Raw genomic sequence first — 24,204 nt, 5'->3', positions numbered from 1 at the left:
TTATCTCTCACCTGCTCTGCATGTGTTTGGCCCCCTTGTTCTTTAACCTCTTTATGACGTTTTATTTTTTTTGTACTCTGTCTTTTATTTCTGACCTCGTTTTGTGCTGCTTTTTTTTCCCCAATGAAATCTGGTCCTTGGCGATTATTTTTCCCTTTTTCGAGTAATAATTTCCATTTGTTTGCGCCACAGCTATGTTTACTTTCTTTTTTTGATACTTTAAATTTTCTGCTTTCATATTCCTTACGTTTCTCTGCATTTGTATCGTGCCAACGTTTTTTTTGAGCCTTTCGAATTCCACTGCTTTCATAATCTCTAACCTGCTCTGCATCTGTATTGCACCAACGTTTTTGAACGTCTTTATGAAGTTCTACTTAGTCTTTTACTCTTTGTCTTTTAATTTGGAGCCCGATTAGAGGTGCTTTCCCCCAATTCCACTTGTTCTGGGCTGATTACTACATTCCTTATTGCCTGCATTTGCACCTAGATTATTCTTTTTTCCTTTTTTTTCTCTCCAACGCTTTTGGGTCTCTTTTCTCCACGCTGCACTTTCTTCTTCATTTAGTCGTCGACGTTTCATTTATGACATATTGTCCTTATACGCTTTATATGCGCTGAGAGCCCTGGATCTGTGTGTGGTCAAAGCATTTACACGACTGATGGTTTTTCTTTTCTTTTTCTTATTTGATATTGCTTGTAAGTAAGGCGTGTCTTGCAAGAATCTCATGTTCTACGTCCCCGCGAGATGTTCCTGTGTCAATCTCTTGGCACAAAGTCTCATGTTTACGGTCCCCGTGAGACACTCTGTGGTCATTTTCTTTCGTCTCGCAGGTCTTTTAAGTGTCTTCCGTGATCTTAACGTGAATATCCAAAAGGGTCTGGTTGCAGACTGCCACTGATGTCAGATGCACGCTCAGCTACAACAGGAAGTGCAACCGGGGAGTCGTTTCCTGATTGCTAATTTGGTACGTTTGCTAGTTATAGTCTTACCATTTATGAACAATATGGAATATTCTTAATATAAGGCTGGCCTGTGCTGGTTTATTAACATGTTTACCATTTTAACAGATCAAGTTAGCCAAGGTAAATGCTTGCCTGTTATTGAAATTACTAGCATCATGGCCGTGGTAGCGTAGCGAGAGCGCTGATGTTTAGAGCATGCTAGTTTAGTGTTCTCGCTGTTATCCCAAGGAAAACAACAATTATGCAACCATCATAACTTGCTAACAATATGTAAAATTAATGTATACAGTATTTACGTGTGAATAAAGAGTAAAATGAAAATAAAACAAATAGAACAATTCTGTGTCGTTAATAATCTTATATATCAGAACTGTAATACAGGTGCCGGTCATAAAATTAGAATATCATGACAAAGTTGATTTAATTCAGTAATTCCATTCAAAAAGTGAAACTTGTATATTAGATTCATTCATTACACACAGACTGATGTATTTCAAATGTTTATTTCTTTTAATTTTGATGATTATAACTGACAACTAATGAAAGTCCCAAATTCAGTATCTCGTAAAATTAGAATATCAATTAAGACCAATGCAAAAAAAGGATTTTTTTAGAAATGTTGGCCAACTGAAAGGTATGAACATGAAAAGTATGAGCGTGTACAGCACTCAATATTTAGTTGGGGCTCCTTTGGCCTGGATTACTGCAGCAATGCGGCATGGCATGGAGTCGATCAGTCTGTGGCACTGCTCAAGTGTTATGAGAGCCTATGTTGCTTTGATAGTGGCCTTCAGCTCTTCTGAATTGTTGGGTCTGACGTATTGCATCTTCCTCTTCACAATACCCCATAGATTTTCTATGGGGTTAAGGTTAGGCGAGTTTGCTGGCCAATCAAGAACAGGGATACCATGGTCCTTAAACCAGGTACTGGTAGTTTTGGCACTTTGTGCAGGTGCCAGGTCCTGCTGGAAAATGAAATCTGCATCTCCATAAAGTTCGTCAGCAGCAGGAAGCATGAAGTGCTCTAAAACTTCCTGGTAGACGGCTGCGTTGACCTTGGACCGCAGAAAACACAATGGACCAACACCAGCAGATGACATGGCACCCCAAACCATCACTGGCTGTGGAAACTTTACACTGGACCTCAAGCAACGTGGATTCTGTGCCTCTCCTCTCTTCCTCCAGACTCTGGGACCTTGATTTCCAAAGGAAATGCAAAATTTACTTTCATCAGAGAACATAACTCAGCAGCAGTCCAGTTCTTTTTGTCTTTAGCCCAGGCGAGACGCTTCTGATGCTGTCTCTTGTTCAAGAGTGGCTTGACACAAGGAATGCGACAGCTGAAACCCATGTCTTGCATACGTCTGTGCGTGGTGGTTCTTGAAGCACTGACTCCAACTGAAGTCCACTCTTTGTGAATCTCCCCCACAGTTTTGAATGGGGTTTTTTTCACAATCCTCTCCAGTGTGCAGTTACCCCTATTGCTTGTACACTTTTTTCTACCACATCTTGTCCTTCCTTCTCTCTATTAATGTGCTTGGACATAGAGCTCTGTGAACAGCAATCCTCTTTAGCAATGACCTTTTGTGTCTTGCCCTCCTTGTGCAAGGTGTCAATGGTCGTCTTTTGGACAACTGTCAAGTCAGCAGTCTTCCCCATGATTGTGTAGCCTACAGAACTAGACTGAGAGACCATTTAAAGGCTTTTGCAGGTGTTTTGAGTTAATTAGCTGATTAGAATGTGGCACCAGGTGTCTTCAATATTGAACCTTTTCACAATATTCTAATTTTCCGAGATACTGAATTTGGGACTTTCATTAGTTGTCAGTTATATTCATCAAAATTAAAAAAAAATAAACATTTGAAATACATCAATCTTTGTGTAATGAATGAATCTAATATGCAAGCTTCATTTTTTGAATGGAATTCCTGAAATAAATCAACTTTGTCATGATATTCTAATTTTATGACCGGCACCTGCACGGACTATACTTTATTGTGAGGATGCGTGGTATTGACGCCAGAAGTACAAGTTTTTTTTTATCAGTATTTTATATACCAATAATAATTGCATAAAACACATTTACATAAATACACCAAATTTTTATTCCTGTCTAAGGTATCTGTCCTTGCACACGCAAAAACAGCCAGTCAGTGGTGCAGTGACAGCCAACACCAATTCATTGGTCTGGTCCAGTTGCCCCAGATACTGACTATGAAAGAAGAAGATGCTGGGAAGGCTCTGCAGGAGTACAAAGCAATGAATGCAGAGGAAGATTCACTAGTTAATAGAGATGGGGGGTATTTTCCGTGCGCTTAAATCATCCGAGATCAGATGCCTCATCTTGGATGAGTTAATGCCGGTGAAGCTCATCCGGGATAAGTCAGTTTTTCAAACGCAGCCGTGTAGTAGATTAGTCGAGCTGAATCTAATTATCTGAGATGAATGTACGCGCCTGCGCTGATTGAAAAGCCCATAAATATTGAGCCTAGAAAACATGATCAGCAAGTCTTTGATAGGCTGCAACAAAATGACGAAAGAACAGGCGCATATTTTTTTTTTTTTTAACACAAGCAGAGCAGGACCTTTTATTCGAAGGATATGAAGAATTTCAAGATTTAATATGCACAAGGGATAACACTGCAAAAGCAGCCCAAACCAGAAAAGACAGCTGGCAAAAACTGGCTGACAAATTAAACGCTAAGTAGTGTGCATTGTACTTACTGAATGCAGCGCTTCATTTCCTGTGTCAGATTAATTATTATTTAATATGTCATAATTCCAGATCAGACGTGAGCACAAGGAGAACATGGGAACAGGTTAAAGTGAAGTACAAGAATATAGTTCAAACTGGCAAATATTGGTATATAGCTATTTAAAGAATTGTTGACATAAAGAATCATATATAATATAAGAAACATTAATTTTAAAGCTAATAAGAAGGCAGACAAGCAAAAAACAGATGGAGGTCCACGGGGTCCAGACCTAACCCCTGCAGAAGAGTTGGTTCTCCAGCAAAATGCCCATCGCCCTGTTTCTGAGGGATTTTTTTTTTTTTTTTGGGTCAGTTGCAGGGAATGTCATATTACTAGAACCTGTGTCTGACGGAGATATTGATGAGGGTCAAATATTTGACACTGTGTCTGATTATTCATCAGGAGGAGAGGTACATTTTCCAAATAATGTTTAATCAAACTCCACTCTGATCAGTCCCATGTGCCCCAATTACATTTGGAAATCCTGGGTAATGAGCATGTTAGGCTGATTGTGAGATTCTTTTTGGAACTGTGGGTGTTTTTTTCTGTGTACCTGCAATGGCATGAAACGCATCTTTTATTGTCTGCACACGCATGTGTCCAGGAAACACTAAGAAACCCCAAAGGAAATATTTCAGAGCCAAACAGACTTTACAAATTGCCTGGCAAACTGCACTTTTAGATAGACTGTCCGCATTGCCTACAGAATATAAAAAAAAGTGCCACTTGCAAAAAAATTCAAAGCAATGCATACTGTCTGTGTGGTTGTGAGAGCCTGACTTCGCCTAGTTTGACTTTGAATATGAGGTGCTAATAAATCTTTGAGGTACAATATTCCCCTTCAGCTAAAGCAGTATCTTTCGAAAATAATTTCCTCCAGGAGCAATAAAGGATCTTGCCGATCACGCAAAACCCTCTCTATATGAAATTATCTTCTTATAATTTGCACACCAATATCAATTAGTAGCTCATTCATGAACGGCAAAGCCATGACTGAATAAATTCCAAGCACATAAACTGATTAAGTGTGTGAGCTAATCCTTGTTTACATAGAACAAACCTGCTCCGAGAAGGTTTGAGGATTTGGATCTGCTGCTATGACAACACATCCAGCAAGAGTTTCGATAAACCGACAGATCCAGGATCAGGCCAAATCGTCAACAATTACATCCGGTTAAACGAGTAATCCACGTACGAAAAATACCCCCATGATGTTCTGGCTCCATTTTGTTTTGGGTTTAGCCATGTGCAAGACATGCACAGATTTTAGAGGAAATGGTGGATTGAAGGAAGTTCACTATGTAGTGCTGCCTCCTTAACTAAATTAATGTTTTTTATTGGTATGTGTTTTGTTGTTGGGGTTTTTTTTTGAGGGGGGGTTCCTTATGTTTATATTAAGATATAAACATTTGATTACTGATGTGTCCAATGTCCTTTTCCCTCCACCATTTATTAATCACAGTTTGGTAACCTCATGACATGTAAAGTATAGTACGTATTACAGTTCTGATATATAAGATTATTAACGACACAGAATTGTTCAATTTGTTTTATTTTCATTTTACTCTTTATTCACACGTAAATACGCTGCATTGCTGCAGTAATCCAGGCCAAAGGAGCCCCAACTAAATATCGAGTGCTGTACATGCTCATACTTTTCATGTTCATACCTTTCAGTTGGGCAACATTTCTAAAAAATCATTTTTTTGCATTGGTCTTAATTGATATTCTAATTTTCCGAGATACTGAATTTGGGACTTTCATTAGTTGTCAGTTGTAATCATCAAAATTAAAAGAAATAAACATTTGAAATACATCAGTCTGTGTGTAATGAATGAATCTAATAAACAAGTTTCACTTTTCGAATGGAATTACTGAAATAAATCAACTTTGTCATGATATTCTAATTTTATGACCGGCACCTGTATAACAAAGATGAGCAGTCAGAAAACATGCACAAACATGTTGTTAGACACAGAATTGTTCTATTTGTTTTATTTTTATTTTACTCTTTATTCACACGTAAATACTGTATACAGTAATCCCTCGCTATATCGCGCTTTGACTTTCGCGGCTTCACTCTATCGCGGATTTTAAATGTAAGCACATCTAAATATATATCACCAATTTTTCGCTGGTTCGCGGATTTCTGCGGACAATGGGTCTTTTAATTTATGCTACACGCTTCCTCAGTTTGTTTGCCCTGTTGATTTCATACAAGCTTAGAAGCTACCCAATCATGTATACATATTAACTAAAACTCCTCAATGCTATAAGATATGCATCCCACACGGAGCTTGATTGTTTGCTTGTCTCTGCCTCTATCTCAACCTCTCTGACATTCTCTGCGCCTGACGGAGGGGCTGTGAGCAGAGGTGCTGTTTGCACAGAAGCTGTTTGCCTAGTGGATACGGACGCACCTCTAAGAAATGCCGCTTTATCGTGGTGCCTCCAAAAGCACACTTATTGATTTTTTGATGGTTTGCTTTAATCTCGCTCTCTCTCTCTCTCTGACGTTCTCTGCTCCTGATGGAGGAGATGTGAGCAGAGGGGCTGTGTGTACAGAGGCTGTTTGCTTAGAAGATACAGACGCTCCTCTAAAACTTAAAAAGCACACGTATTGATTTTCTGATTGTTTGCTTTTCTTTGCAAGCGCTCTCTCTCTCTCTCTCTGAAATATTCTGCTCCTGAAGAGAAGATCTATTTGCATTCTTTTAATTGTGAGAAAGCACATGGAGCACAGTTTAAACTTTTGACTAAAGGGTGTTATTTCATGTCTAGAGGGCTCTAATAATGTTAACAGTGTGGGAGAGTTTATAAGGGCTTAAAATATATAAAAATAACTACACAAACATATGGTTTCTACTTCGCGGATTTTCATCTATCGCGGGGGGTTCTGGATCCCAACCGCCGCGATCGAGGAGGGATTACTGTACATTAAATTTAAATAATGTTAGCAAGTTATGATGGTTGCATAATTGTTTTTTCCTTGGGATAACAGCGGGAACACTAAACTAGCATGCTCTAAACATCAGCGCTCTCGCTACACTACCACGGCCATGATGCTAGTAATCACAATTACGAGCAAGCATTTACCTTGGCTAACTTGATCTGTTAAAATGGTAAACATGTTAATAAACCAACACAGGCCAGCCTGTATATTAAGAATATTCCATATTGTTCATAAATGGTAAGATTATAACTAGCAAACGTACCAACTTACTGTAGCAATCAGGAAATGACTCCCCGGTTGCACTTCCTGTTGTGGCGGAGCATGCATCTGACGTCAGTGGTTGAGCGTGCATGTAGCTGAGACTGCACGGTCTGCAGTCAGACCCTTCTCTGAAGATCACATATTGTCTCCTAGTCATTCCCTCCCACAGGATTTTTTTTATAATAGAGAGATAATCAGGAATTTGACCTACATATGAACTCCTCTTATATACAATATTCATTTCAACATCTTTGTGCCATCTATTTTTTACACTTTTTTACCCAGCTGATTAATGAGTTATCCTTAAAGTGTTTTAATGAATCTGACAATTTCAACTCAGTTTACTCTTTCACACTAACAAGGCTGTATTTCATGATGCAGTGCTTAAATGAAAGGAAGCAGCTGTACATGCTACAGAATACATTCTTATTACTTTAAAATTGTCTAATTATAAATTAGCATACACTTATTTAAATACTTGAATAAAAAAAAACAATATTACCCCTAATTGTTCATATATTTGAACACATTCACAACAAAAACAAACAATACTAATTAATTCAAAATGAATAGAAAAATAAACACAAATTGAAAAAATGCTGAGCTGAGGCACTGCAGGTTAAATCATATAGACATGACTATTTGCTGTTACCCACCTGAAATATGGCAGCTGGCAAGTTAGATATAGCTACATATTGCAGATTGTTCTGAAACGTGTAAATTAAAGAAGGTACAGCAAGTTTAAGAGTGTCCAGGTACTGGCAGATAATGGAATCATACAGCAGCAGGGAAAATTCCTTCACATTGCCTGTAATAAACATTCAAACATAAGTATATTAAAAAAAATCTAACATGATTACTGTTATTTCATATGACAGATAATATAGCCAATTTTTAATAATTGGGGAGTCAAAAAGACTTTACATAGCTGAAAATCCATAGAGATGCCTCATGAGATGCATTTTTCATTTGATTAAATACTGAATTTGCCTAACAACTAACCTCTTTTCTGTATCATGATGAGTACCAAGCAGGTGAGTAATTTCAGTATCTCAGCCATGACAACTGCAGAAGTAGCAAAGAATTTATCTCCAGGTAATGTGCGTACATATCGAATACTAAGAATGAGGAAAGCATTCTGAAACACCAAAAATGCTAAGCTGATGTATTTCAACTTCTTGTTTCCTACAGGGGAAAAAAAAAAAAAAAATCATCATTTGGGACATGGACTAGGATATTCCAACACTTTCAGGCAACATCTATGATTCTAAGATTACCAGCAACACAGATAAACAGTAAAACAATTCAGTTTGCGTTCTGATCAACCCTCGTAGCAGTGCGCTCCATTTCCCAGCTGCCCCAAGGGTATTGCCCCGATGGGATGTCTGCAACAGGCGCAGGGGCTACTGGGGACAAGAGGGGCCAGCAAGTTGGCCAAGCAGCAAAGCATTTGTTTCTATTCACCCATTTGTCTCTTCTGCAATTCCACCTGTTGAATGTCAGTTTTATCCTGGATCATCAAACCTGTAAGGATGTATGGACTGTCTTGTGCCTGACTGTCACGTGAGTAGGGCTGGATTGGTCGTCATACTTCATCGGAGGGAGCACTCCCCAGATCTCTTCACCTCTCATTGCATAAGGATAACATTACTTACAGAAAGCTGTTTCCCTGGATCATCATCTTTTCCTCCATTCCATTTCATCTACTACCATTCCATTTGGACTGTTTATGGACTGGACCATTAGTGTTTATTTTTAGATATTTATTGTAGTGTTGATATTTAGCATCGTCTTGGGGGAAAATGTAGAGTAAGCTGTTTATTTGTTGTTTGTGTTTTATTTCATTCAATATTCCGCATAGTTATTGATTTCATTTACTGTTAATTTGTGTCTCTGTGTGAGTGGTGCGAGTCAGACCAAGGCTGGGTGCGTTCCTGGGATCCCCACCAAAAAAATAAACAAACCACCATCCCTACGACAGTGTGAAACTAAGCGGCACCAGACCACTATACCCTAATAACGAGCAACTAAGAATACCTTAAAATAAACCAGCATTTACACATTTATAGGATCATTACTATCACATACATTTATATCTGTATCCCTTTAATGCTTAATTACAGTACTGCTCACTTGGAATTTTACAGTATATCAATGGTCTACTTTTTAACAAACCTATTAATATTTATGTCACCATTAAAATCTGCACTACATTGTTTTAAAACATATGCGACGAAACACTGTTAAATTCTGCTTTACTTCATAGTAGGTGAGAGTGGATATTGTCTGCACCTTAGTCTAATTTGACACACTATTTTTGAAAGATCAGTCAAGAAGCAAACTGACAGTGAATTTAAGACTAAAACGGCACAAAATCATACATAAAAATTTATTCTGTGAACTTTGTCTGTTAATAATCACCTATGGAACATGAAGCCAGATTACTGGATTGGTGATTTAAAACTTTACATTAGTCGATTAATCTTCTTTCAGGTACATAGATTAGGGGCTGCCACAGCAGATCATCTTTTTCCATATCTTCCTGCACTATGCATTTGCTGTTACATCCATCACCTGCATGTCCTCTCTCACCACATCCATAAATCTTCTCTTAAGGCCTCTTGCCTGGCAGCTCTATCCTTAGCATCCTTTTCCCAATATACCCAGCATCTTTCTTCTGCACATGTCTCAACTCTCTGACTGTCTCCAAACTGTCCAACCTGAGCTGACCCTCTAACTTATTCATTTCTAATCCTGTCCATCCTTGTCACACCCAATGCAAATCTTAACATCTTTAACTTTGCCACCTCCAGCTCTGTCTCTTATTTTTTGGTCAGTGCTGCCGTCTTCAACCCATATAACATTTCTGGTCTCACTACCAGCCTGCAGGCCTTCCCTTTGACTCCTGCCGACACCCATCTGTCACAAATCACTCCCGACACACTTCTCCATCCATTCCACCCTGCCTGCATTCTCTTTTTCACCTCTCTTCCACAATCCCCATTATTCTGTACTGTTGATCCCAAGCATTTAAAATCATTAACCTTTGTCCACTCTACTCTCTGCATCCTCACCCTTCTACTGACCTCCCTCTCATTTACACACATGCATTGTCTTGTTCCTACTGACCCTCATTCCGCTCCTCTCTAGAGCATATCTTCACCTCTCCAGGGTCTCGTCAACCTGCTACCCTCTCTCACTACAGATCACAATTTCATCAGCAAACATCAACGTCCACAGGGACTCCTGTCTAATCTCATCTGTCAACCTGTCTATCACCATTGCAAATAATATCCCTGCCACTCCTGACTTCCTCATACAATACCACAACTCCTCTTGAGGCACCTTGTCATATGTTTTCTCCAGGTCCACAAAGACACAATGCAACTCCTTCTGCTCTTATCTATAATTCTCCATCAGCACTCTCAGAGCAAACATCGCATCTGTGGTGCTCTTTCTTGGCATGAAACCATACTGCGGCTCACTAGTCGTCACCTCCCTTCTTAACCTAGCATCCACTACTTTTTCCAATAATATCATGTTGGGGATCTTCAATTTTATCCCCCTGTATTTAATACAGCTCTGTACGCCCCCATTATTCTTAAAAATTGGTACCTGTACACTTGTCCACTCTTTAGACATCCTCTCACTTTCCAAGATTCAATTAAACAATCTGGTTAAAAGCTCCACTGCCATCTCTCCAAAATAACCTCCATGCTTCCAGATATGCCAACTGGATCAACGGCCTTTCCATTCTTAATCCTCTTCATAGCGGTCCTTCCTTCCTCCTTGCTAATCCGCTGCACTTCCTGATTCACCAACACCATATCATCCAACATTCTCTCTCTCTCTCTCTTCATTCATCAGCCTCTCAAAGTACTCTTTCCATTTGCTCAACACACCCTCCTCGCTTGTGAGTACGTTTCCATCTTTATCCTTTATCACCCTAACTTGCTGCACATCTTTCCCGGCTCTGTTCCTCTGTTACTTTCTTCCTCTGTCCAGATGTCATGCCAAGCACCCTCCTTGCTGTCACCCTTACTACTTAGCTATAGTTGCCCAGCTATCTGGCAAGTCTTCACTGCCACCCAGTGCCAGTCGCACCTCCTCCCTGAATTCAACATGGCAGACTTCCTTTTTCAACTTCCACAATTTGATCCTTGGCTCTGCCCTCACTCTCATTAGTCAATTAATTAGGGAGAAATTATATGTAATATTAAATCTAATTTAATCTAAAATCACAATATCAAATATTTTAAAACATCACAATAGTCTTGTATTGCATTCATATTCATTTCATTTTGAACACTAGGATAAGTGTTTGTGCGTTTGTCTGTGTGTCCATTCAGTTACTAGGTTTTTGTCACTCCAACAAATGGCGCATCACAAATATTAACAGTGCTTTTATAAATCCAATACCAAATAGCATATTACAGAGACCTATGCATTACAAAAATTAATGTGAGGATCTACACTGATAATTTAGACGTCAACCTGTCTTAGATAAGTAGCAAAGCTAGTTAATGCTATAAACAGATCCACAACCATCTATAAGTGGGCCTGGGAATTTACAGAAATACATTCTACAGGAGATCTAATCTGCCAACATAAAACAACCCTGTTTCCTGTGGAATGATTTTATTGAAATTTGGCATACTTGCTCTTCAAGGAAATTTACTGGGAAATATTAAATGAGAGCAACATTTAAAAATGGATTGCACAATATAATCACAATCAGTCCAATTTAAATGAACGTACTCCCAATGATACCCAGCCCCTAAACTGTGGTCACACAGAAACACGTGTTGTTAACAGCAATATTTAGGTACACAATGGCATTCAAATACAGTAGACCCCCACGAAGTCTTGGTTCAGGGTTTGCGGACTCAGTCGTTCACAGATTTTTCCTTAGAAGCGAACTATTAATTGTTAGTGGAAAGCGCAAATATCCTCCGCAATTTTTTATATCTTTTTTCGTGGCAATACTGTGCTGTAGCGAGAAAAGGAAGCAACCACTGAGGGAAACGCAGTTTGGAGTGGTGAAAGTATCCAATACAAGAGTGTTATTAATTTCCTAGCTGCTGATTAACTGCTGCCCTGTGACATGTCTCCAGCTGAGTGGGTTTACCACCACTGAGGGAAACGCGGTTTGAGATGATGAAAGTAGCCAATCCGAGAGCGTTATTCATTTCTCATTGCTGCTGATTGACTGCTGCCCTGTGACGCGTCTCCAGCTGAGTGTCCTTGTGTTTTCCATTTATTATTGTATTCATTTTGTTATTTTTAAAAACACACATGTTGTTGCTGAAACGCCCAGCACCTTCTAAGGCTTCTGGCACTGAGCCTTAAGCGCCAGAAGAAGTTTAAAACACTCCAGAAGAAGGTTGAACTACTGGATTTACTCCGGGAAGTAAAAAGTTATGCTGTAATAGCGTGCCACTATGGCATTAATGAAAGCACCGTACGCTACATAAAGAAGAACGAAGCAGCGATCTGGAGTACCGTATCTGTAAGTTTCTGTGATAGTGCCAGAAAGGTAACGACTGTAATAAAAATATTGTCAGGATGGAATCTGCCTTGGCATTGTGGATCACCGACTGCAGGAAGAACATCATCCCCTTGGACGGTAGCATCATCCATGAGAAAGCACGGAAACTGTACCAGCAGTTCGCTACAGGAGACAAAGTAACAACTTCCCATCACAATTTTCCTGAAACCTATAAAGAAAAGCCAGCATGAAACCCCACCAGAAGAAGATCAGTCCAAAGATACGACTCCTCCTGAAGTGCCTGAAGATGAGGGGCCACCCGAGGAGTTTTAAATACTCTGCATTGTACTGCACAGCTACTTCATCATCATCAATATCATTCATCATTGGTGAGTACCTGTACATTTTACTGTATTTTAAAAAAATGAAATTATTATGTATTTACTCTACATATAACAAAGAAAACATTAGGGCATACCAAAAAAAACGCACTTGCATGAATTATAGTACTTATAGCAATAACATTAGAACAGTACTGTACAGTATATGGGTTTACCTTTACATTCTGTTTTGGGTAATGTATTAAGGTAATTTTTAGGTCATGTATTAAGCCGAGTTTGCAACGAAATTAAAGTGCTTTGGGGGCATGCTGTATTTGGGGTTTAAACTATAAAAATAGGCATTTTTTTAACCACATCCAAAAGTCACCGTTTTTCACAATTCGCAGGTACTCTAAGAACGTAACCCCCGTGAATTTCGGGGGTGTACTGTACCTACTTAGTATTAAGAGAGCTATTGTGTAACAACAAAAAATAAAAACAGACTTGAACAAGTCTTCCCATTTTCTTCAGACTTCATTATTAAGGTGCCTTCAGCCAAAGAAATTCCACTCAGCAAATGCTTTGTTTTTTCACACCATTCTCTGATAACTCTACACACTAGAGTGTGCTAAAACCCTAAGATTGGTAAACTGCCTAAAAATATTAAGAACACTGTATGTTGTGTCAAAATTTCAAAGTGAAAGATGCTTAGATCTTACCCTTCTAACGGTTAATCAATCCACAACTAAACTTATTAGCCATGTCTACATGGTGTATTTATTTATTTTATATACACACAACTCACTATGACAGCACATTATTTGGTTTTGCACAGTTAATTGTAACTCACTTGGTAAAAGGAGCTTGTATTATCATAAAGTCTGAGAGACAGGAACATTTAATGGGTTCTTCAACTCTCACCTTTGAAAATTAACACACACACACAGACAATGGCCTTGATTAACCCTGCAGGCAAATAACTGGCAATTATTAACTGGTCTACTCTTATTATTTCAATCACTCTACATAAAAGACTAAAGTATCCATCCATTATCCAACCCGCTATATCACAACACAGGGTCACGGAGGTCTGTTAGAGCCAATCCCAGCCAACACAGGGTGCAAGGCAAGAACAAATCCTGGGCAGGGCATAGAAGATATAAAAGCAATGTATTTAACATATTAAATACAAAATAGAAAAAATGTAATATGAAACAAAAAAAAGTCTGGATATAAACAGTCTTGGTAAAACTTACTGAAAATCAGAAATGTCAAGGGGTGGATGTTGTGCAGGGTGGATTTTGATTCAGCAATCAGTGTTATTCAAAGATTAAGTTCCCTGACGTCCAGATGAAATATTCAGATATTTCTTGATTTCTGACACTGTATCTCCTGTTGTCTTTCTGTAGTTCTACCCACTCTAGTCCCTTGGACAAGCCGTATTTATCTTAAAATGCACACTTGGGGTTTTGGGACATGTAACATTATACACATTCAATTAGGTATCTTGACCTGTTGTCAAATGGCTCAGCCTCTGACCAAAGTGTTTGATCTATTAAGTACCTCCTCACTTTCTTCCTTTCTCACGCTTTCTCAAGTCCTGTAAATTCAGTTCGCCCAGGCTTGACCGATTTATGTTTTAATTATTTTGCTCAGTCTACAGTTTTAAAATTGTAGATATTGCATTACATGACATAGCTCATGCATAGGAATCCTCTAAAATGAGTTTAAGAGCTCAGAATGCTTGTGGAGTCTGTTCTGCTCTCTTTTCAGAGGGATTCCAGAAGTATGTCCAAAATGACTCTCCCAGATGTAAAACAGGGTGCATCAGCAGGCCACCCTGATCAAGAAGGTTGGGAAGAGAAAACACAAAACCAGTCTTTCTGGTCACTTGATTCCAAAGGTAGATAACAGGGGGTGGGGGGAGAACATAATTACAGTTTACCAATGATATCAACGAGGGGAAAAAATCACTGTTTCAGAGGCTGCTCTGGGCAATGTAAATGTATATATAGATCCCCAATATACAAAATAGAAATGGATAGCAGACACGTTGTTTGCCTTCTAGGCATATTCTTGATTTTTTGTTTATATAATTTACAAATATTATAAATTAATATCTTTGCCTTGCCTTCCATACTGCAGAGAAAAATAATCTGGGAAGTGAAATACTAGGTACAGAAAACAAAATCCACCTTTTAAACAGATTTCACTACAATAACAGGCATTAATGACTGTTTATCATTTTTCTTTCTTTTTTTATTAGTTCTGATTATTAGTTGCAGGTGATTTTTTTATTAATCATGTACTTTCCATTGGTACATTAAGGTTTTGTATGTCCTGTGTTATGGTTTGTATTTACTGTTAAACAAAAAAAGTTGCTGTCTACAACTTCAAAGGTGTTTTCACACTTATTATGCTTGTTTTGTGCCAGATCAAAAGATGATTTGTTACTTTGCTTCAATCTTGTTAGTTTCGTGGCATCTCACACAGCACATTTTTAGGCAACAACCATTAGCATGTGTTGGACTTTAGTTGGACAGAAACCATTTTATTCCTGGGAAAAAATCATCATGAGTTATTGAATTGTATGATGTTGCATATTATTCTCTACTAGTCAACTATATGAAAATAATTTCTACATGTATTTAGTTAATCTCAACTCACATGTCTATCATTTTTAAACCTGTAAAAATGTGTTAATTCTAATTTTGTAATTCTTATTTAACAATATGTAATAAATGTTAATGTGCATCCTGTGTCCGCATTGTGCCTGAAAAGCGAATGCACCGAGATGACTCTCACCTGCACACATCACTTTAGCAGTGTAAGATTAGGAAGGTTACACAGGGTGTTGCTATTTGTTTTTCACCATCTTTTTGTTTCCGGCTTACCATTATCTAATCGCTACAGAGACAGAAAAAGTCCGAGCAGAATCAGATGCTAAGGTTATTCCAATTGACTGGTATTTGTGCCAGATATTTTATACTATATTTGTATGTCAGCGTGTTTATGATGAGACTAATTAAGTACCAGCAGCAACAGTGCACCATGACTACTACAGCATGCAAATATTGTACCCCAATGTATAGTATTTAATGTAGTTAGATCAGTTCTTTGCACAAGAGTCGCTGCAGGATTCACTTGGTATAAGATAGAGACTAAAACAAGTACACTTGCACCAATGAGAACAAAGCGGTAGGAGCTTAAGTCGCTGTAATTACACCTTTCTATGCAGAGCATGAATTTAATTTTTGATTTCAAACTGAACTGATCATCAGAGATTACTTATCTTTAAATGGACATTTACAAAATGTATTTTGTTTTCATTATTTGAAAAGGAATGGATCATGATAGTATTTATGAAACAAACATCATAATATCACTGCTACACAAACTAATTCACAATGAGAAATATAATCTAAAGGATTCTGAATAATCACTTTTTAAGTTATTGACAAACCAGATTTCAAATGTTAAAAGTCACTTTGGTGGGGGTATCTAACATTGCTGTTTTGCCATTTGTATTCAAACATTACCGGATTAATAGCTAACCAAAAACTTGACCTGCACATCCATTATTTCAAAAACTTTTAATAATAGTCTTTTGTATCTTCTACCAGGCTCACATATGTAACAACATATACCTGATCACTTATGTCTATGAGCATATCTAGAACTATAGCTAAAATGGGATTGGCTTGAACCTCAACAATTAGATCATCCATCAACATTCTTGTAAATTAGGTATGCATCCAAATTGTTGCCATCCTATTTAAATATATGCCGTATGTCCTATCAGCGCTTTCATAACATTTTTGATGTTGCTCTAACTAAGGCTGCCACAACTAATTAATATTGTCAATAATATATGTCACTAAAAAGTGTCAAATTTTGTTATCACTTAGGTGCCTGGTTACCTATTATGCACATCACTTCATTGACTAACAGTAATGTTAAGCATTCTTCAAGACATTGAATAGATAGAGGATTTAAAAATAGAGGTGGCTTAAAGAGCAAAGAACTCGGACATCTGAACTCATTTCAACTTTACACCTGGTAAGAAATTCTTGTTTTGCAAGATCTGTAAAAATTAGCTCACTCAGTACAGGAGCGCCTAAAAAGAAAACACAGAGGAGTAATGGTGATCCTAAGATCCTGTGACTATGATGCTGCTACTGCATTATATTTCATACCAGTAATGGCGCACTGCATGATAACGTGCAGTGAATACACTTAACTTGAGCATTCATAGTTTTCTTACTCTCTCTGTATGTTTATCATTCATTTGCTCAGATGTTGATGTGCTTGCTGCTTCCTGAGCAGCTTTTCATTTCTCCACCCTAGCATCCCACTAATTCTCTTCTTTCGTCTGCATCTTTCCTCGTTAAAACTGATTACATCAGTGTGTGTTGTAATCACTTAGTACATTTCCCTTAATTTTTCACTTAAGCTGGCACTCAAGTCTTCAATCTGCGTCAAGAATGATTTAAGTTATGAAGAGGTAGGGGAAGCGACGGCAAACGTGGTGGAGAAGGTGGTAGGAATGAGAATGACGCCCGAACACATGTACTGCACCGCCGCTGCCGAAAGATGATTCTACAATAAAATAAAATACAAATAAAAAAAAAAGAATAACTTTGGAGGTCAATTATCATCACCCCGAAAGCGGATAGCAGACATCACATAGTATACGTGTACCAAATTTCAGGTCAATAGGTGAAGCAGTTTTGTGAATTATAGGTGACTTAAAATCCAGGACAGATAAATGAACAGCCACGGTAGCGTATTACATATAAAGATCATTAAACTAGCCTGCTTTGCGCAGCATCATTGGCAGAAGCGGAATCATGGAAGACTCACCCAAATATACTGTAAAAGTCTAGTTTTGATAATTTAACTTGTAATTGGGTCATTCCATTTTAATTCAACACCATTTTTGATTTTGATGAAACTTGGCATATTAATTACATTTACCTTCAGAAAAGGTTTTATTTATATAAAATAAAAAAACACTCAACATATATGAGCTAATCCAATGAGTTTTAACTGAGCCATGTAGTTTGGATAGGAAAAAAAAAAGTTACAGCTCAAAAAACACTCTAAAACATCATTTCTACAGTGCCCATGGTGAAGAAAAGTCCTTATTATCTCAAGGAATATTTTTTTAATATTTCCAAGCTCTGGAAGGCAATTTGCATGTCAAGTTTCATCAAAATCAAACACTGATGTAAAAACGTTTTTAAAAGTTTCTCAAAATCACTGAATGACCAGATTTTTATTCAGAAATGAATATAACAATCAAATCAGCCAGTAATGTTATCATCACTATTAACTACACTACCAGTAAAAACAGAATCTGCGAAAATTGTCTCAGTGTTTACCTGCCACAGCTGTAAATCCTTAACAGTCAGAGATAGCCTAGTACAATTATGCAAATAATAATTATTATTAATGAAATTGAAAAAGCACCAGCATAATCTAGAACGTAACCCAAGAGATATGTAAAACAAATTGGCAGCTTGGCCTGAACTCAGAGAGTTTTTTTTTTTTTTTTTAAATTTTGTCTATTAAGGTTTCTCTCATTTCCTGTGCCTTATTTTTTTTTTTTTAACTAAATAGCCCATTACCTCATAACTGTTACCTCTGTAGTTGCCCATACCTGAAAAAATGTTTAACAGGATTTTTTTTTTTTTAAATTAGTGATATTGTGGTATAATATGAGGGTTATCACAGGAAAGGGCATTGTTGTAACCAGATTTAGGGATTTTTGGATCCATCAGTTTCAGGTTCTGAAGAATACCATAGAGACTGCAGGAACAGCTACATATTCAGCAAATGAATGGTGGGTGTTTAGCAAAAGGGTCGCTTCAGTGCCTGTCCCTGACCTTTTCATTTCTCTAAACATGTGACCACATATTTTGTTTCTCTTCATTAATAGGTGATGATTCTGTAAAATGGATCCTATATGGAAATTTTTCTGATTCCTATAACACCTCAAGCAAAAAAGAAAGTAAATAAATCAAGCTCAGTAACAAAAGAAACCAATTACACCATTTCTAAAGTAAAAAGTAAAGGGAGACGGGGGAGAAGTGTCCTTCAATAATTAAAAACAAAAATACAAAGAAAACCAACCCTACAGCCTTTGCCGTGACCAGAGAGTTTAAAAGACCGAATCCTGTAACATTTTCTTTTTCAATCTGTCAAAAACAACCTGAGATAATATTTAAGCTTAAATGAAATGCGATATAAGTAACAAATTATTGTCCCATAAGTAATTGAGCTCCATAGCTCATGTAACTGAAAGTGTTTTGTGTGCCCTTTTCTATTGTGTAGACATGTGTACATTTTGCCTAAAAAAACAACTTCTCTTCAAAGACATTTGTTCTAAATTATGTTAATTTAGTGCACTTCCAAAATATTTGGCCCAGAGAGGCTGGAGCAAGACTGCAACATTCACAGGTTGAATCTTGCCCTGGGTACATTTTGGACAGTTTTAAACAAGATAAATGTGGTTGATAGATTTAAATTCAATGATTGAATGCTTTACGCATATGAAGCTAGAGATTATTCTATGTGTAGCTACCTTCTACTCTTATTCTGAGATATTAAGTAAAAGATCCTTTCCCAACTGTTCCCTACAATCTTTGAAAGGAAGAGACTTTAATATGTTTTTATAAATTGAGATGATTTCTGAGTCTTCAAGACTGATCAGTATTTCTTCTGGAATAAAAATGGGTGGGAGGTGTGGAAAATTGGGCAGGTTTTGTTTAGCAAAGTTTCTAATTTGGAAATAGTGGAAAAATTGTGTTAATGGGAAGTTACATTTGAAGCCTAACTGTTCATAAGATGCAAAGTCATATTCTATATACAATTCTTTAAGTGTTTTAATCCCAGATGTTTTCCAAGCATTAAATACTATGTAGGTTTGAGAGGAAAGAAAAAGATGATTATCATGTAGAGGTGCAACAGGTAAACGTTTCTCTGCCTTAAAGTGCTTCTTGCATTGGTTCCATATTCTGAGTGACTGATGGACAAAATGGAGTATTGGTATGTTGACAATAATTTGTATTTACTAGAGAACAAAGCAGGGCACACAAAGAAGTACAGCAGGATTTTATTTATATCGCAGACGAGACTTATGTACATTATATTCATCAATTTGTGCCAATGTCCAGGGGCCTCGTTTATAAACGGTGTGTATGCACAAAAATGTTGCATAAGAACATTTCCGCGTTCAAATCACGATGTTTAAAACCTAAACTGAAGTTTATGATGTGCGTAAAGCCACACACATTTCCACGGTAGCTCATACTCTGGCGTACGCAAGTTCTGCGCTCGGTTTTGCAAACTGGCGGCACCCAGCGTCAAAGCAGTGCTACTGTTCCTGTGTGTTTTCCCATTCTTTTTTAGATCCACATCCCTGATGCGGCTTTATAAATACCCTGAAATTAACCACATATTGTTTATTAGTTTAATGCATTTGATTGTAATTAACCTAAAACAACATAATGGTCCACAGAATGGTCAAACTATTCTAAATGCAATAGCTGTTTTAGTGTTGTTACTCTCATTGCACCTTCTTCTATCAGCTGCTCCCATTAGGGGTTGCCACAGTGGATCATCTTTTTCTATATTAATCTCACTGCACTACTCAGAGAATTTATATCACGGTATCTGGGCTGTACAGCAGCTGATCAGAAAGAGAATTATCGGGATACAGCATCAAGCACACGCTGCCTCAGCCATGCTGTCTACTGAACTGCTCTCATATGGCAAACGCTTCACAGCCTTTCCTGTACGGACCTTGCGGTTCAGAAACAGTTACATCACATGAACTATAAACTCACTCAATCAGTCCATCAACTGCCCCTTGTACAATGCTATGTTCTTATAAGTATAATTACCTCACTGTAAACTTGCGATACAGTTATTGCACAACCTGAGACACTTTATAAAGTGCGTATTTACATATGATGAGGATATCATTTTTAAAATGAAATGCAGCAAAATATGTTCATTATATTATACAGATAAAACTTTAACTTCATTTAAATAATCTATATCTATATATAACCATGGAAAGCACGCCGGAAGGGACGTGGATTCACTAAGCCGCCGACAAGTGAGACACTTATGACGCACACAGGAAGGAACCACGGCCACCAACTCCAAGACCATTGGATACGATGACAACTCGCAGGGCCACGCCCACCAACTCGGACGCGACGACACAGAAAAAATGGCGTCATTTATATTCGTCTGTCGTAGAGGCCACATGCAGTGCAGGTTATGTTAATGTCATGTGCATGTCATGCACCTCCGAGCTACGTTGACTGTTCATAGAGGCATGTTTCTCGCGGAGGTAAATCGCCATATGCAGCGTGTGAAACAGTTTGCGAGGGGTATCCCATGGGATCCTTAAAACAATCCTTTACAACTGAGGTTAAAGCACAATGAAGTAAGCAGTCTTTAAAAAACGACTTTTCGTTTACGACGCACGACCGTGTGCACCATAGCAAACTATTTTACCCGCTACATACAGCTATTCGCATCCGCGACAAACATGAGTCTTCTTAGATGCTCCTGCAGGAACACGGAAGACGTTTTCCTGCCCACCAACACTCCTTTTTCACTGGCCGGCGTCTACCCTCGCTCTCTAGGCATTCACACTGCCTGCCCATTTGCCCAGACACAAAAACTCACCGACCACCCAGTTAGTCCCTTTCGTCTGTGGTAAGAGTCCACATGCACGTCTGAGCCACGCGGCGTTTGTTATGCTGCGGGTTCACTATTGTGGTGTTGTATTTTGCTCTCTCCAGAGTTCCATCTTTTCATTCACTTACTGTTGTATTCTCAGACCAACCCGTTTTAGACAACTGTGTCTTTCCAAAAGTGTTTAGCATTCAATGAATAATTATGCATGACATTGAGCGTGTGTCTACCCGGCGTGGGTAAGCCGTTAAACTCCATTCGGGCTGAAGTGCGACTCATATGCTCCCACTGGTTGCGTCCCAACCCTTTGTACACACCCCCCTCCCACCTCGCTACTACCGTGGTCAGATGTCTTGGTGGATTATATATAGAAAAGCAGCCAACGACTCAAGTGACGAGATGGAGGTGGGCACATGAGCAGGCAGTGCATACTGGACGAGAAATCAGCAGACTAGCATGACGGACGGAGCTGAATGGACATCCTTCTTCGCTCCTCCCGTTCCACACTCCGCGCCGTGCACCCCCATCCCCCAGTCTGGCAGAAGAAGGCGCGAGGACAGTCCGCCAGTTTTGAGTCACAGACGATTGTGTATTGGTTCGTTCCATGCATTGTTACAATGTTGCTTTTCTTGCTGATTTATTACATTACCGATTTTTCAAATGTTAATTTTCGCCCTGTGCTTAAAAATCATTTAAAAAACCGGCCTGATTACGCGGTGTATGGTACGCCGCGGGTTGGCTAGTTTTTAATAGTTAAACATGTGAGGACACAGTGTCGTTGCTCTAGCTAGGTGCTGACACTCCATTCACGGAATGTTCCTGCCTCGCGCTGTATTCTTGCTGGTGCTGACGTGACACTGGAAGGATAGATGGATGGAATAATTAAACATGTACTACAAAGATATTTCAATGTTTCTTAAAAGTTTTGAAGTATCGGTGTTCTAAGCTTACATATGGCTTAAAGTCTATTACAGAGTTGATTGTGTGGCGATTGGGTATTTGGGAGAAAAAAAGACAGGAATTGGGGGTTAGTACGTTTGAAAGAGACAGTACTGCTGCAATAAATTATTTCATCGAAGGTCACACACAGCGTCAGACATGAACAATCACTGCGCCACCGTGTTCCCATGTTTAATAACATGCTTTAACTCCTATCATCATGAAAATGATATCACGTATACATCTCAGTATTTTAATTATTCAGAGAGCTGTAATATTACGAATGTAATGGATTCTGTGTCCTGTCTGTGGAAGAGAAAGCCCGGAAGCACATACTGATTCACACACATAGAAGATCAAATACAAAAACAAAGCATTTAAGGTGCTACTTTAGTTATGATGGGATTTGAGAAACTAGTAAATTATACGATTTTAAGATGAAGTTTATGATGTTGTACTTTAATGACAAAATAAACTACGTGATTAAAGTGAAAATTTAGAGATTAAAGTTGACATTTCATGCTTTTTCCCCCCACTGTGTGCCTTTTTTTTTCCTCTGTACCCTAATAAGCTTTCATATGACACTCAGACGGTGGGCTATGACTCGCCTTTTCATGGCAACTATGATATATGACAACTTCTTTTTTATTTCGGGCATTGTGTGACTTTGTGAACTTGAGCTTTCGAGTTTCTCCGACACACTATGTCACTCGATCAACTTTCTTTTGTTGTTTATACCACTGTTTAAACCAACAAATAGTTCATTTTTTCCTTTCCTCCTCTTGGTATTCACTGAACTTCTTCTGTTTCCCCTCATGCTTTTGCCATTGCCTTTTTACAGAACGCTAAGCTTAAGGGCTATTTATATTGATTTGCATATTCAAAGAGGCATAATTCTGGGAGGAGTTGGGGCGGGACAGCAGGCGCGTGCACATGCGTTACTTTTCACGTTGACCAGGATATTATATGAATCAGAAGAAGGTGGAAGTTGGCAAACGCACAGATTTATCCATCTGGATTATTTGTGCATAACAACATTTCTGCTTTTGTTCGCACGCCATGTTATAGTGCGAGTTCTATGCACGCGTTATGCATGAGGCCCCAGGTCTTAATAGCTTATATATTTGCTGCACAGTAATAAAACTGAAAGTTAAATTCTTGCATAAAGGATCTGCTAAAAACTTTTTAAAAATATGTCAAGATCTAAATAACTATTTTGAAATAAGGGAAAACAACATTCTCCCATTTTTAGATTTTTTAAGGACTGGCTCTCTTCTGTTTCTCTCGGGTGAGGGATGAATTTTGGTTTGTTAAGGTCAACTTCATTGTATGTAATGTTACCTTCTTCACTCTATAAGTTAGACATCATGATACGGAATGTTACTTTATTCAAATAAAATTAAAAAAAGAAAAAACAGCATTTCTTACTATGCTGTATTCAAACTAATATCAAGGCATGTAAAATAATACAGTTTTGGCAAATATTTTAATAGTTACAAATGTTACCAACTTTGCATGTTTACTTCTCTACTGTGGCTAGAAGCAATGGTGGGCTAGTACTTTCTTCCCTGACATTTCCGGGACTTATGTCTGAGCCTGTGATGTTTCAGCAGGTAGCAACAAGCAATCATTAACTTGTGGCTTGGAAAAGGCTCTTTCCTTCTTCAGCATGCTTCTTGTTAATATATTTAATCATTAAGCATTGCCATACTGTATCACAAATCACCATACAAGGAGCAAAAGTACATCAAAACTAAGAAATGTCCAAACTAGGCACAAACAATGCAATAAAACTATATGGGTCACTTT

The 24,204-nt window shown here is 38.2% G+C and overlaps 1 protein-coding gene across 2 annotated transcripts in view; it reads right to left on the bottom strand.

Moving 5' to 3' along the window:
• Positions 1-24,204, bottom strand: part of slc35a2 (solute carrier family 35 member 2) — a 73,672-nt gene that overhangs the window by 36,019 nt on the left and 13,449 nt on the right. For both annotated transcript variants that reach the window (XR_005636321.1, XM_039776204.1), the window contains exons 2-3: positions 7,936-8,118; positions 7,590-7,741 (exon numbers count right to left, since the gene is read on the bottom strand). Coding sequence is in view for 1 of the 2 variants with exons in the window: in XM_039776204.1 (XP_039632138.1) it covers positions 7,590-7,741; positions 7,936-8,118 (335 nt within the window). In the remaining variant the exon portion in view is untranslated. The remainder of the gene's footprint in view (positions 1-7,589; positions 7,742-7,935; positions 8,119-24,204) is intronic.

Source organism: Polypterus senegalus, chromosome 13 (assembly GCF_016835505.1).
Source record: "Polypterus senegalus isolate Bchr_013 chromosome 13, ASM1683550v1, whole genome shotgun sequence".
NCBI classification, from domain to species: Eukaryota; Metazoa; Chordata; class Cladistia; order Polypteriformes; family Polypteridae; genus Polypterus; species Polypterus senegalus.
Note: the sequence above shows the minus strand (reverse complement) of the source record. Positions and strands in the feature narration are given on the sequence as shown.